General features: G+C 31.5%; 1 protein-coding gene across 1 annotated transcript in view; it reads right to left on the bottom strand.

Annotated features, from left to right (window-relative positions):
* The window catches only part of LOC133172130 (RIMS-binding protein 2-like), a 92,999-nt gene that overhangs the window by 29,556 nt on the left and 46,808 nt on the right, over positions 1–16,635 (bottom strand). The window contains exons 9-11 of the mRNA XM_061306952.1: positions 12,649–12,756; positions 11,649–11,732; positions 10,381–10,470 (exon numbers count right to left, since the gene is read on the bottom strand). Of these exons, the coding sequence (XP_061162936.1) occupies positions 10,381–10,470; positions 11,649–11,732; positions 12,649–12,756 (282 nt within the window). The remainder of the gene's footprint in view (positions 1–10,380; positions 10,471–11,648; positions 11,733–12,648; positions 12,757–16,635) is intronic.

Raw genomic sequence — 16,635 nt, forward strand, 5'->3', positions numbered from 1 at the left:
TCCAAAGGACAGTGATCGTTAATGCAAAGGATTCTAAAAGAAACCTGCATGTAATCAGTGAGCTAAATCTCCCATAATAAGCTTTTAATATGAGGTTCTTTTTCCAGCTTTAATTCACCTTTTATGAAGCAAATATGCAATGCCACAGGGAAATTTCTATTTGAATGAATAAACTCTGTGTCCGCATCATCACTGATATAGCGATGATCTTTGAGCAGTGTCGCTATCAAGATATTGGTGTTCAATAATCCTAAGATTATTGCATTCATAGCATGTTTTAAAATAGAAAACTCACCTTCTTTGGTAAAATATTAAAATCTTTGAAAGAGTTTATCAAGACAAGCATAGTGCTTTAGAACTTATAAACATCTGTAGAGGTAACTTATCACAACTGCAACCAATTTTTAGAAAAATCGTAAGCAATTCAGAGGATTTCTTGCCTCATATACTAGGACTAATATAGTCTAATGAAGGCATCATAGAGAAAAAAAATAGCAACTCCAAATGATATATGCCAAGATTAATTAAGTATCTCTTTGCAATTTTATTTTTTTTTCTTTCATAAATATAAACCCCATTTAAAAAAAAACTAATCGTCAGAAAAAAATACAGTTTACTGTTATGAAAAAGCGAAACCTTTAAGACTTCCAGTATAGTAAAAATGGGTTTACACAAATCTTTAAGCACAAACCAAAGCTGATTTTCTTCATCCATACTTTGATCATTATAACCAGCTACTAATTTTGTTATACACTGTACAGGGCTACTTGGTGACAAAATGTGACTTCATTTACATGGTGTACTAAGTATAAGCAAGTTTTCTATAAGCACGTTTTAGAATATGACAGAAAAAAATCTTCTTTTTTTTTTAAGGAAAGATGATACAAACAAAAATATGGATGCCTGGATTAGTATATATTTTTTGACCTACTTTGGTTGTAAATGATGCAAGTAATAAATTTCTAAAATATTAACAAATTCTAAACTTTCTAAGATGCTCAAAATTCTACCTTTCTGCAACTTAGTTATCCTTATTAATCTATTAATACAAATTTTTGTCACTTGAAATTCCATTATTGTGAAAATTTGAATAAAAAATTAAAATCTGAGTGGTTAAACTTATTCATTATACTCATATAAATATTGCTTGGGTTGTTATTTTTAGGATTTTTGATTTAAAATTCCATTGTATCATCTGTCCTTAAAGGGTTTTAATGAAAACAATTCATACTGAATTCAGAATGAAACACAATATCCAAAATGAATATAAAATTACCATGATTATGATTTTTCACTTCCTCTAATTATCTCAAATTAATGCACAACAATGCAAGAAAGAAATATTAAATAAATATAGCTATGCTACAAATTATTCTATAAATTAATTTTTATCCATGTTCATTTTTTAGAAACTCATTACTTCCAACAATAAAAATTCAGAAACAATATTGTATTACAACTATGAACAGAAAAATAAATGGCTCCCCTATGGATTGAATTTCTCAACTACACTGAATTATATATGTACATAGGTACAAACTGCATCATCTATTTTAACCCTCAAATGAGACATTAATTCAATATGGATGGTTTCCTTTTGCAATTTAGTTATAATTCTGTGATAATTACCACATTCCCAAGCAGATAACCAAGCAAAAATAGAGAAAAAGAAAACTTCAAATGCATGCATGCATTGAGCAGGATCGAATTTTGGACCGTCTAAAGTCTAAATGTAAATCTAAAAATAGAGTCATTATTTACATACTTAGACAGCTTGATTGGATTAGGGTGAATTCAACATTCATCAGATACATACCATAGGACAGTTACAAAATTCACAAATCAGAGCAAAAAATGTTAAAGATGATCAACATTATGAGAAATTTTAATACAATATTTATAATTCACATGTGCTGAAATTTTCAAAGGCAAATCATTTCAATGGACATATTAGGTTGAGAGTTTCGGTTGAAACCAATATCAAAGGGAATTCCCATGGAAGTGATGTCACTGATGTGATAGAATACAACTGTAATTTAATACATTTTTATCAATGCAATATGCTTTTATGATTTTGGGTCTTTATGTCTAGAAAAGGGCCTACTGCAAAAAGTGCCCCAATTTTACCATGAATTTCACACAATTTTATCTTGCATTTGTAGTGGTATAAATAACATGGTATTGCCAAGTAGTCTATAGTACTGCCTGAATATTAGGTTATTCATTTTAAAATATTTCCTTCCATCATTAAACTAAATTTCATAATTCTTAATTATACATTGCTATTAAACAACGAATGCCAAAGACCAATACTGCATCAAAGAGCATAGTTTACTTTTGTATGGCATTTTACAAAAGTTATGTAAGTACAATTTATACTGCATACTCACTACAATTTAGTTTTCAATCATGGCCAACTACAATTTATTTGATGCAAGTGTTTTTACTTACTAGATATACATTTCATAATGAAGTCAACCTGCTCACAAACAGAGAGATGTGATTTTATTATTCACAATGATTAATGAATGATTACCCTTATAGTACTGATGAACTCAATTCCTTAAAGTGACACTATCCCTAGAGCCTCTTTACCTATGACCAAAGGTTCACCAACAGTGCATAGACCTACGGCCTTAATGTCTGCAAAAGTTACTCTAATATTCTGTTTGTAATCTAATTGTATTCATATCTAACATTAGCCACAAATGCGATCTATGGCAATCTGCATTTCTTTTGAGACATCAATGAATGGCATTTAAGATCTGTGTGGACTTATTAGACTGTTCAATGACCACTGACCTGTACTGTAAACTAAGCTAATTTTTTTCTTTTTCGAAAGTAAAACCATTCAGTTAGTTAACACTGAAAATGAAGTCCCCTACCAATGAAATAAACTGAAACACAGAAATTCATGTTTGAAAGTACTCAAGAAAAAAACTATTCCCGAATATCACCCCCAACAAACCACTGCTTTTGTGTATCTGCTCTTAACTTATCTGAAAACTTTTGAACTCTAAGGTAAATTTTGTATTTTATACTTCCCTAAATACATTTGGTAGTCATACTTGAATGAAAAAATCTATATTGCAAATTCGATATGTATGTTTTAAGGAATTCATTTTACGGACATAACCAATTCCATAACAGTAGGGCAACAAACTTGAATCCCCTTAACCCAAGGATACTCTGTGCCAAGTTTGGTTAAAATTGACCCAGTGGTTCTGGAGAAGAAGATGAAAATGTGAAAAGTTCATGACAACAGACAATGCACAAATTTTTATCAGAAAAGTTCACTTGAGCCTTTAGTCAGGTGAGCTAAAAACTTATGTTAATTAATATCTGTGTACTATTTACTTGACTGAATAATGATTTCCTGTGGAAACTTCTTGTGCATTAACAAGTCTTATTTTGTATGGTAAAGCTATGTAATATGCATTCACTGCTCTTCATGATCGAATGGTTATTCTCCATTAAATCAAGTTCAGTCTGTCTGGCCTTTAATCTGCTGACACCATCAAAATTACATCAACAATTCAAGCTCGACAGCTGCCTTAGAGAGTTGCTTTTAAAATCTTATCATTTTTCCACAGATAAAGCTTTTGTTCAAGTATGATTAAAAGTCGCCTATTACTTGGGTTTTTGAAAGATCAATACAAAATCAACCTTGAATTTTGAAAAGTCGGTCTGGAAAAATTTTCAATACTAGTCAAATCTATTTCAGAATCATCTATATATATGGCCAATCAAATCATTTTGTTGTCATGTTTGATCACCATTTCCGCAACTGTCTCGTAAAATTCCAATCACAGGTACGAGCCACCACAGCTACACGTTTTCCCTTCTACAAAATTTTCTAATGACTAATAGCCATCATTATACCATAGTGCTACTGCCATTCAGACATGTAACCTTCAACGAAAAAATTGGTTTCATCCATAATTAAGCATTCTTGGAAACCCTCACTAATGCAGCCATACATTCGTTGCTGCACTGTAAAAAACATCATTTTCCTGTTTGTTCAGTCTGACAGTTGCTCATTAAAATATCTACAACAGCATCTCGTTAAGTGATAAATGTAATAAAAAGATGATGTGATGTATGCACTCATTAAGCTACTGCACTACTGTAACTTCCCTCTAATGGCATATCTAAAGATTTACTTTATTTAATAACCCCCCACTCTCCCTCTCCCAACAAACTCACTCAAAATTTAGAAATTAAGTGTATTCAATGTGGATAATAAGTTTCAATTTGTTAATAAGCTACAGTATCTTGCACTGTTACTTTAGCAAGACTCTTTGCTTGCAGAGCTATAGCTGGCTATTGTCATCCTGTTCAAACCAGACCTTGACTGAACATACAGCTGCTAATTAAATTAAATTTATGTGTAAAAATATAGTAATTACTCTCAACCACAAGTACGATCAACTTTTAAACCAAGGCAGGCTACTGATAGATAAGCTGATGTTACAGGGATTTCAACAACCTTGTTTAAAGACAGCATTTCATAAATTTTGTGGTTATTATAATGACCTTGTAAGCAAATATAACCCATCATTGGGTCATATTTTGGCTGACTTGTTTCATATCAATTGTTAGGCCTTTGTTTTTAATATACTAAATTTGACTAAGGAATGTTCCGTCTACCTGATCAATACATAGGCTCAGAGAGGTTGTGACCAGTCAACAGGGGAAGCTTACTCTTCCTAGGTACCTGATCCCACCTCTGGAATTTCCATGGGTCTGTGTTTTATGCCCTCTTCACAGAATTGTATTGTTTAGATTTTTTTTTAGATCAATCACTGTTCGTTATCTTCAACTTTTTCATTGAGACAATATAAATGTTTTAATAAAACAAAATGAAAACAAAACAAAGATTTTCCAAAGAAACAACTATAGTAATGAGTTTTGTCAAACAAATGTTTATGAACTATATTCAGATGTGTAAAGTTTTCATCATCAGTGTTGTCTTAATCTCAGGGTTCGAAATTAGCAAGAAAATAATAATACTTGCTAAATAGGAGTTAAATTGAAAAAATGCAAGTGAAAATACTTAACACTTGAAAATCTTGGTGATTTGCAAACTACGATCGTTTCATATTCGTTTAAATCCAGTTATGCATCATTTGTCATTTTTGTACTACACAGATTCACACAAACACTTCAATAAAATGACCAATTTTAATCTCCAATTTTATAGGGCTTTTCTTTTATATTCTTTTAAAAATATGGCATCAAACAAATGCTTTAAAAGTCATAAGAGTAAATTCAAAAGAAGATGTGTGAACCTGATGATAACAGTAAGATCTCTCAATGTTCTCTACAGTGCAGACTGATGTTGTAAAGACAATTAAGGTGTATGATGATCTCAGTGTTTCTTTAAACCATTAAAAATGGGAACAGGAATTTTCAATTCCAATTGTACACAAGAGATACAGTTACCAAGCAATTGATTAATTAATAAAAACAAAGCATGGAAAAAGCAATGATTCATTCATTAAATTAAGTTTGTAGATTTTCATTTTAGCTTTCAAGTGGATTTCATATCCACAGGCTAAAACTAGCCTGTGGAAAAAAGAGTTAATTTCAATCCAAGTCTGATCTAGGGAACAAAAGAAGAAAAACAAGGACAGGGAACCAGGCTAATCCATTTGCTTACCTTCATTGGTGTCAAGTCAAATAAAACTCTGATTAATTCGGACCATTGCATAGGGCCCCTTAACTATATAAAAGATACACCATTTCCAATGTGAATTTTTTTTTTCATATTAAGTTTTTTTCATTGCTTTTCATGTTAGATGAGATGTCACTGAATCTTTAATTAACATCATTATTTTTTTTAATGAGCCTGGCTTACAGAACTTTTAGAACTTTGATTAACAAGTGTGACTACTTTTTTGGAGGATGCTCTACCTTTATAACTTGTTTGAATAAATTTTGGCTGCATGAATTTCAGCTGATCACATCTCTAATTCAAGATTACAATTACTAAAAACAGATATCTAACCATTACAAATCATGTACAAGAACATATTAAATGAACATGCAAAAAATTCACATCAATTCCAAATTTACTTTAATATTGATTAACCATTCTAGTCAAATTAAATTAGACCTCAACTGAAAGAAAAAAGAGAAAGCAAAAATCAATGTCCTTCTGGGGACAGACTCCGGAAAACGGCCCCCCTACTGAGCAATTCAGAAACCATCACTCAACATCATTAGTGCAACACTGGTAAGGAATGACAAGGCTACAGAAAAATTATAATAAAACTACGGAAGCACTTTCATGTCAATAGAAATCATAAGAAACTAAAAACTAAAAAAATATAATAAAACTAGGGAAGCCCCCTCATGCCAACTGAAATAAAAAAAAAGAAGAACATATGCCAAAAGAAATCATAAGAAACAAAAAAATTAAAATAAAATAAAAGGAGGGCAGCACAGTCATGCCAACTAACATCATAAGAAACATATGTGTGAACACAGAATAGATCAAGATATCCCATGGAGACTGCATAAAGCAACATGGCCACACTTTCATCTTGCAATATTTTGTACAGTATACTGAAATACAGCATAATTACATTTTTAAAGAAATTTTAAGACACAAAAATTGAAGAAAAAAAAATTTTAATGATTTTTTATAATTTGACTGGATATCATCATTGTGTGTTAATAATATGATGATAAATTAAATCTCTTCAGGAGGAAGTAAAAAAAAAAAACGTCATAAAAAAGTAAAAAATTTCATAAAGAAGATGGGCAAACAATATGAGCGAAATGCCTATAGTGCGACAAACATGAAGATGAAAAATTAAATTTCAATTATAACAAAAATTTTCTTTGATATTTCATCTAACATTAAAGTATACTTTATGTAAAATCTCCACAATTTGCAAAAATCTCACAAAGATTGAAAATATTTGCCTATGAAATTGCACACACACTAAAGAGGGCAAAAAGAATCGTTATCTCGTACTATAACACAACTTCTTGATATGAGTGGGTCTTTGCTCCATTTTTTTTAAGGATTATCCTCAGAGTTTGCTTAAAAATGTAAATTTTTTGGTTAAAAAAAACATGGAGCAAAGACCCACAATACCTTAAAAATACACTTATATGACACGTACAATATTCACATCTTTCCCAGACTGAAATACTTGAAGTCCATTTAGTCAAGGGTCATATATCAAAAACATGATCTAAATGCCACTATTCATCAGGAGCTGCATAGCATAGTGGTTAGCGTGTTAGTCTCGAAGGAAAATGTAAACTCAGGATTTCTATTGCTAGGGTTCGAACCCCACAAATACCACATTTTTTTTTAAATAACAGAATAATTTTTGCCAAGAAATTTTTCCTCAGAAAAGTTTTGTTTATCATAATTTCATAAATTTCAATAATGAAAACTTAATTTACTCTAAATGCTAAATTCACAGACTGCATGAATACGATTTTTATATACCTGAAGCTATAGACATGCCTTAATTGTTCACCCATCTCCTTTTCACTTTTTGAGATGCCCCCTTTGAAACCCATATGATGGGATTCATAATCTACACTGTACAATTTAGTATTATGTACTCATCACATACTACAATTTGAGTCAAAAGTCTATTGTTACAGTAGTACTATGATAATTTGCTTTAAAGTGAAAAGAAAAAGCAATTCCTTATATAATCCTACAGTACATGAAATGACCCTAAAAATACCCCAATTTTCTTAAAACTTTGCTTTTACACCGAAGTCAGTGTATATGTTACTTATGCTATAAAAGAGTTTTTACATTAAAAAAACTGAGTGAGCCTCCTTCAATAGCTGCAACTCTGACATACCGAAAATTATTTTTATCACTCCCAACCTTTCATACTATTGATTTCATGAATTTCTGATATAGATTGCCAGCCTCTATAGAATTAGACAATTAATAAGTTATATCATAAGGGAAGAAATATTTGAATATTCATTAAATGTCAACACCTAGCTGGCAAACTTATCCAATCAAAAACAAAATTAATCAATCACAGGTAAACACATATATCTGGATGTATCCATGCAATGTGATTAATAAGTCTTTCAAGTTTTTTTTCTCTCAACAATCCACAACTACAGATACACAAAATGTCTACCATATATACTTATAAGTTGGTCCACATATAAGTCGGTTGTATTTTTTAAGCTTATATTAGAGGGAATGACCCTCTTAAATGCCATTCTTTTTATAACTCGCCTATAAGTCGAACAGAGAGTTTTGGTCTAAAATTCAACTCCCAAAAAACTGACTTATAGGCGAGTATATATACGGTATATGATATATATCAATTTTCCTGGCATTCTAATTAACTTCTTGCTAATTTTAGTAATGGTAAGAACACAGCATTTCTTTGGATATAAGTCCAGATGAAAACTTAAGGTAATTTTCCAATAAATATTAAATTCCTCAAATTGCAATCTTCAACTTATGGGAAAACTGATTATGGGGATATGATGAAATATGGTAGCAAAAATTTTCCTAATCACTCAAATTGTTATCTTCAACTTAAATATTCTATTTTTTGTCAACTGATTATGGGGATATAATGAAATGGTAACAAAAATTGTCCTAATAACTAGATTTTCAACTGAAAATATATTTCCCACAAGGCCTTGCATAAGTGTGAATTCTGGGAGATTTCCCATGATACTTGAATATTAATGGATCCTCACTTATTCAGACTCAATACACCACAGTTCAGAACAACCTAACATGTGCCAGACACCTCAAGTGAATTACCTAAAATCACCTACTTCATCATCTGTCTGTTAAGCAAATTGGATATGTGCTTTCATCAAATCAGTCTAGCCTAAAAAAGACTTCTGCCCTCAATACCTATAGATTGCCATAAGTTTTGCAGTCACTCATATGCACTGTGGTCTTGCCGACCAACAATTTTCTCACTGCTTGCATCATGTAGATAAGAACAAGCAAAAGCATCAGATAATTTTTCCACAGCCAAGTTAGTTCCAAATTTCTTTCCTTTCCCCAGCAAAAATTACTTTTTTCCCAATTGCCCCCCCCCCCCCTTTCCTCCTCCCATCATATGGTACTGGGTTTATAGATTGGGTGTTTCACCACTTCAGAATTCACATCTTGAAAGGTATAAGTTAATGTTATAACTATCTGCTCTATTTCAATTTTCTTTCCTACAGAAGTACAAAATTCAACACCTTTACTTTATAATTAAGAGCTTCCAGATTGTAAAGATGTAGCAGAGTTGTCTCTCTTTTACCAGTCCTATAACTATCACGTTTATTTCATTGCAACTTGTAGAAGTCTCAGTCCCTCATTTTTTTTATAGAAACAATTGAACTTGACAAAAAAAAAATATCCATAGCACAATAAGGATTTATATAACACATATTGCATATTCCCTACCAAAGTGTGTATTTTAGAGAAATTTTTTCTTTACGAAACAGAATTTACTGTTGAATCATTTTAATTTGTGGGGTCAAAATTTTACTGGTTTGTAGAGACACAATTTTGTGGCTTACTCGTATATATACACACAATTCAATGAACTGATTCCTGAGAATCATTCATTTGGATGTAAATTCAAGGGTAAGGGTGAACCACAAAATCCACGAACATTGATCCTCTATGAACAATGATGAATCCACAGTATTAACATTTTGTCATACACCTAATAATTGTTTTGGTAAACTCTTACTTCAGTCAAATGAACTGTTAACCCTGACAACATAATATTTTATAGCATCTGCATGTTGCTATTATGAAATCAAAGGGTACTGTCTGACAGTTCAAATTTCTTAAAAATATACATACAGAAAGGATACATGCAATGTTTTCCATAGTGTTTTTACAGTCTAAATGAAAGTTTGTTTATGATAGTTTTTGCTGATATTGTTCCTACGAATTTTTTCTTTGTTTTCTTTGTTGATCGACCCTCCATCACTATGTTCCTGATTAAAATGCTCCTTTTTTTCTTGTATATTTATATATATATATATATGCACATTTTCCATTTCTGACCCTGTTGTAGAGAAATTAACTGGGCCAGTCTGCAGTTTCCTCCACTTAGCCCTTTCAGATTCTTATAGACAGCATAGAAAGTTAGTAAAACACATTGTAATAATGATGAATATTATAATAGTCACACTTTGGGGTCAAGCATTAGTATGAAAATATATAGAACTAAGAAAAATATATTTCCTCACATTCCAATAATACTCAGTAATTTTGATTGTACTTTATTATCATTATTACATTTTACATTATTACAATCTGCCTTATTACATTTGTATTATTACATTTTGAAATGATTTCAATGCAAAATGTTGTCACATTTGTCTGTAACAAGTGCAATTAACACTAACCTTTTCCAGGTCCTGAAGTCTATGTTGGAGGTCTGACACCTGAACAGTAAGCTGGGTATTCTGTGCTGCACTCTCTTGTAAATCACTTTCCTGTTAAAAAGCAACATTTTAAACTTTACTTTAAATATTCATAAGTTTTACTAACACATGTCTATTTTCAATATATACAATAGGTCTCAACAGAGATATTTTAATGTGTACTTTCTTTATTGGCAATATGCAGAGATTAGATAGAACCTTCTACAATGACCCTCAGTCAACTCAACCATTTTTCTCTAAATCAACTAAGTACTCCTATCTTTACACCCCCCCCCCCCCCCCCAACTCCTCTACTTAAATGTGAATTTGCACTTGAACACTTGAAATCACTTCATGACTTTTAATTTCCTATCGGTGACTTAGCTTTCTTCTGATGACCGTTTCAAATACATATATAGTAGAATTTCAATTTAGTAGAGTCCTGGCAGGCCTATGTATTTATTTCTATATATTCAAAATTTGTTGTTTTCATATAACAAATGTTTTTAAGTATAGCAAACTTGCAAAATATGTTTCCTTTCTATATAGCAGATGACTGCTCATTAAAAAATGACAAAATCAACCCTCAATATCCATACATTTGCTCTATCAGAGTTCATTACAACCATAAAATATTACAAGACATAACCCTTTCTGCAGATTTCAGTAATGTATAAGGTTTTTATAGTAATTTGAGCTTTTTGTCAGTAATCTCATTTTGGCAATACCCTGGTTTAACTTTCCTATGAACATTTCGTAAATCTTAGATAAGAATTAGTCTTGTCTTGTTTCATTTTCCCTCTGTTTTGAACATGTATTAGGGTATAATATGTAAATTAATTAATGATAATCTTCCTACATGTTTTCATCTTTGAGGCCCTTGTGTAAATTATTGTTACTGATAAAGCATTCATAAGGCATATAAGACATAGAAGAAAATTAAATTTGGAGCATAGTCTGGAAGCATAATTTCCAGAGATGAATCAGTAATTTGTATTTTGACACACTCCGTCTGGGACAAGTATGGAATTTACGTTAATTATAACAAACAGCTCTGATGTCGTTAAAAGTTTGCCTGGGGTCCCTAAAACACTTTGCTATATCCATGAGTTTGCTTTATCCGTGTTCATAAATAATGCTTTTTTAGGGTGGAACAGAGAAAGAGAGAAATATACTGTAAATGTGTTATATGGACATTAAAAGTTTGATGATTTTGTGTGTCTTAAAATATCTGACCGTAATATACTGACCAGCTCCTTATTCCTTAGCTTTTCTCTTTTGATTTCTTCTGCTAAGGTCTCACACTCAATTTTCTTCTGAGTAAGTTCTATCTCCTGAAAAATTAATACATCAAAATTATTAGACAAAAGTAAGAAGTCTATCAGTTTTTACATTATTGGCATGCTTATAAGCTTGTAGGAGGTCCTTGCATTTTTTTTAAAATGGTATTTTATGATACAGAACACAACAAAACCTCACTCTGTATTACTAACATGCAGTATTGTATGCACTTTATTTATCTAAAATATCACATAAAGAAAAACAAATCAAATAGATTGCAGCAAGCTTGCACAAGCTATTTATATTGTATGTGGTCTTCATAATGCAGAACTTCGCAAGTCATTTATACTCCCGGTGTGTGATCTGGTATAACTACCTGGTAGCTACTTATTGGAGATCACAGAAAAATGGAAATAAGAGTTGTATTATACCCAAGAGCAGACTAAGCATCCATAAGGGCCAAATCAAAATGCTTTTATGGTTCTTATATAGTCTATGCATTAGGCAAGACCATCTGTAAAACACACAATGAGAAGAACATTCTGTGTGCAATGTGGAGATATTGTATGTAACATTCATAATTAGGAAGAGAAATTTGATGGTTGTTTCAGGAAATAGGTATGCTTATTATAGGATTTTGAATATTTGGTGAAAGCTTATCATTTCCATTTACAAACAAACAGAATATGCAAAGAGAAAGTCTTTAAACACACTACACCTTCAAATCTGTGAATATATGCAAATTATTTTTTTCCTAGTGCATGATATAACTCTAGCAAGATTGCTTTCAAGGTTCTTGCATTTGGCAAATTCAATAATCATTAATTCAATGAAAAGAAATAAATCTTCACGATAAAATTGGAAAAACTGGAAAGAATCCATAATTATACATGTATAAATGTCTACAAAATGCTCACACAGTAATTAAATTATAGAAAAGGGTAATGTTTGAAAAATGACATCACTCACAAGTTTTTCAGTGTCGTCTTTGGCCTTTTCTAATTTTCCAAGTTCCTTCTGCAAGGTCTCATTGGTTGCTTCCAACTCCTTCAACTTCTTCAAATCTGCCTGAGCCGACTGCAAGAAAACCAACAAAAAAGTATAACAACCCTCAGCAAAATCAATTCCTGAAAATACCAAAGCCTTTAATGCCAAATTAAATAAAAGCTACTATGGCCTTGCAGACAATAAATTACAAGCCCACTGCAGAAGAGGAAGAAATGAAATGATATATTGCAACTAAACACAATGGAGATTTCACAGTTATTTGCACCAAGTTGATGTATTCTTATAAGTCATGTCCTTACTAGTATCAAAATACTCTCTCTAGAATATATATTTACCTTGTTGGAGGGAAGTCATGAAAAAAATATGAAAGCTAGTCTCATTGCAATACAATGTGTTAGAATTGTGTTATGAATGCCAAATCTAATGTGTCTATACACATACAAAAAAAGAAGTGTCAAATTCATGTGGGGTTCGAAGTTTATTGATTTCTGCTTCCGTACCCGTGCAACTTCCCATAGAAATCAATTCAGGCTTTGGGGGAGTCTGCTATAAAAGGGTTAATATCTTTGTTTGCACAACATTAAAAATCCACAGTCAAAGCAGTCAAGTAAACATTTAGTGAAACCTTTCATAGTGAGTGAAGTTTCCATTATTGATGTTTTATGCTAGCCTGTCTTAGAAAGTTAATCTTAAAGCATACTCTTACTCAACTGATAATTTTCTTTTAATGTTTCAAACAATCTTTCTTAGAGAAAAAAGATCAATTCTTAAGAATGCATCCTACCTTTTTGCACTTTCAAAACAAAATTATACTAGTAGTAGCCATATCCAAATCCAATCTGCACTATATACATGCAGATGGAGATTGAAACAACTAATGTGTATTGGTGTCACAAACAAAATAGCTGGCAAAGCCAAGAGTTGTGGACCCTGATCAATTCAAAAAGGTAAACATGCAGATATATTGATCCAGTAATCTATCATATTTAAACTGTCTCCGACCACAGAACCAGTACGTATTCTCCAAGCCAATGCTTTTCTACACCTCCTGCAAATTGCTTCTGCCATTTGTAAACATGCAATTCACTCGTTAGTAACCAATTATTCCTATATTGAAAATGTGGTCCATTTTTTCAGTCAATCATAAGAACATTTGAAACCACTTAAGAACTGAAAATTGCAAAAGTAATTCATCACATCTTACCTGTAAATTGCACAATACATAATCTTTTATGGAACACAAAGAACTCCTAATTATTCAGAAGTTGCTTTTTGTCATAGAAGAGAGTACTGGTGTTCTGTAGCAAATGAAATTTTGTTTTTAAACTTTTGAATGGACACACTGAATACTATATGAAGAGAACAATTACCAAAACTCCAATTGTTTGATTGAATCAATTGCATACAAGGCTACAAATGGTAATATTGATATGAACTCACTTTTTCAAAAATTGATCTTCAAATTTTAAAAGCTCCTCATTTCCAATTCAACACTACATTCAATGTATACCTAATTATAATAAAATGAAAATTCCCTTTCTCCTCAAGGACATGCATTCTCCATGTCCGCAATGACTCAAGACCATGCACAAACCAGATAAACCCACTAATTGATCTGGAATAGAAGCAGTCTAAAGAAACTAATGGATCTTCATGTTACAGCTTTGTGGTAATAAGGCAGTTGGGACAAGATGGGCAAAACCTCAGTCTTTCATCAATATAATTAACACTTTTTCCACAGAACTGACCAGCTTCATTTGGGCAGGCTAGCGCTTTGGGGATCTTCCCTACACTTTAACGAATTTTGATCGAAGCCATCATGAAAGTTCACGCTATTGTGACAATTAGTCATTTGTATAACTATATACTGCCAAAATTATTCCTCTGGCCAAGTCTTCCTATACATAAGCTTCAGAGAAGAAATGAGACAGTCTTTTAACAAAACCATAGATTCATATCATTTTCTATGAATAATTTTCTTAGTCTGAATGACACTTGGTGGAATTTTCTTTTAAGTGTTTGCGCCCTAAATGGAAAGCAGCATACTATAAAGCAACTATTTATAATCAGTATTTTTTATTTGCTAATTGTTGTCCATGAAAAATAATATTTGCAACGACCATTTCCTGTTTCATAAACATTCTAAAGCAATAAATTTTCACAACCATAAATATCTGCAAGTGAAGTGGCTTGCAATTCTCACAGATACTTACTGCTTGCACATGAAGTTTGGCTACAGTAGTTAGTACCCAGAAAAAACTACATTTTTCACCGCTAGGAGGTTGCAAATTGACCAAAATGCATTCCACACCAAATAACACCAAAACCCACAATAGGAATGTACCAATTAAGGTATAAACTGCAAGTGTTTTATAAAGCTATAGAGCTTTGAAACAGTAACTTGTCCTCGGAAATCTCATGCTATCTTGCACACTAAATAAATCTCTAGCAACAGATTACATGTACTTTCTAAGTAAAATATTTTACTGACAAGATTCTCTTTCTAGAAATGATGAGCCCCTCAACCTGCGTCACAATACAGCAATCAGTCTCCACACTATCAAGTATCTCTAAATTAATGTATCGGTAACTAGATATTTGTGTTTGCTAGAGAAATAACAATTTTCTTCCCACCCAGTAACACCTACATGTATAGGCAGAACTGTACCATCCTATGTAGTTAGGTTGTTTTCATCAGTATGGACTATGATTTTATTGATTAATTTAAAGTATGATAACATTTATTATTAAGACTTCTGAAGTTTGTATAGATCTACTACTATGAATCAATTTGGTTGGAGAAATAGTACATGTACTAGTTAAGCAAGCTGGTCAGTGGTGATAACTGCATATAGGCTGATAATGGCGACAAAAAGAACCATGGGTCCAAAACATTTCAAATATTAAGTCTGTAATAAACTTTCCAAACACCCCCCCTTCAATTTCATTTTTTAAAAAAAATATATAAATATGGGTTTTCCATTAGACATCATTTGCAGAGAAGCAAGATGAGACTTTAGAATTGTCACCAACTCAAAAATTCTTAAAGTATATACATATATACCATTCATAGTGTCAACAAGCACACAAATACAAAGGGAGAATCTTTTTTTTTTTTATCAACATAAAATCCTTACTGTACACCAATTTTATCTGAATTCATTGTACATGTATCAAATTTACACTAAGCACTACACAATACTTGTTTTAATGTTCCATGTTGAAGGATTCTATTTTTTTGCTTTCCTGTAAAACAACAAAATTTTAAGTGTTTCTCTTCAAAGTGCACACATGTATCGCATTAAATTTAAAATATGCTCTCTATTTTGAACTACAATGTAAAATTTTCTGAGTAAGAATGAAAGCAAACTCATGTGGGTTTAATACATTAAAATTATGCAGCATTAACAATGCACAACAAAACAATCAAGTAATTAATTGCTTCTTTGTACTGCAGTGGAATGAGGCCCTTCCTTATGATACAGCTACAATTCAATAATTCTCTTTCAACTTTTTCTCTAACAAATTTTGTCATATACTGCCCATTAAGTGGAAAGTCTCCTGGGAATAAAATCTTGATCTGTGATCTAAAATGATTTCATGGGGACTTAATTTCATGATTTCAAAATAACCATATTGAAATATAAAATAAAATTTTTGTCAGGGATTTATTATTTTGTTTATACATGTATAATGTTATTAATGAAATAAACAAACTTAAATTAAATTAAGCCCCCGTGAATATTTCTTTTTTTTTAAATTTACAGTAAATCCATATTTTTTGTCATCACACTGCATATTGTTCTATAACATTGAGCCATCTTTAATTTTACAAAGAATAAAGAAATTGCATGACTTTCCTGAATCCAATAAACCATCAATTAACTAACACATAAAAAACGACTAGGTCTCACGAAAATACCTTAACCCGAGCTTGCAAATCCCCAC

This window comes from Saccostrea echinata, unplaced genomic scaffold, assembly GCF_033153115.1.
Source record: "Saccostrea echinata isolate AGI-Se365-2 ecotype Australia unplaced genomic scaffold, CSIRO_AGI_Sech_v1 ptg000054l, whole genome shotgun sequence".
Taxonomy (NCBI): domain Eukaryota; kingdom Metazoa; phylum Mollusca; class Bivalvia; order Ostreida; family Ostreidae; genus Saccostrea; species Saccostrea echinata.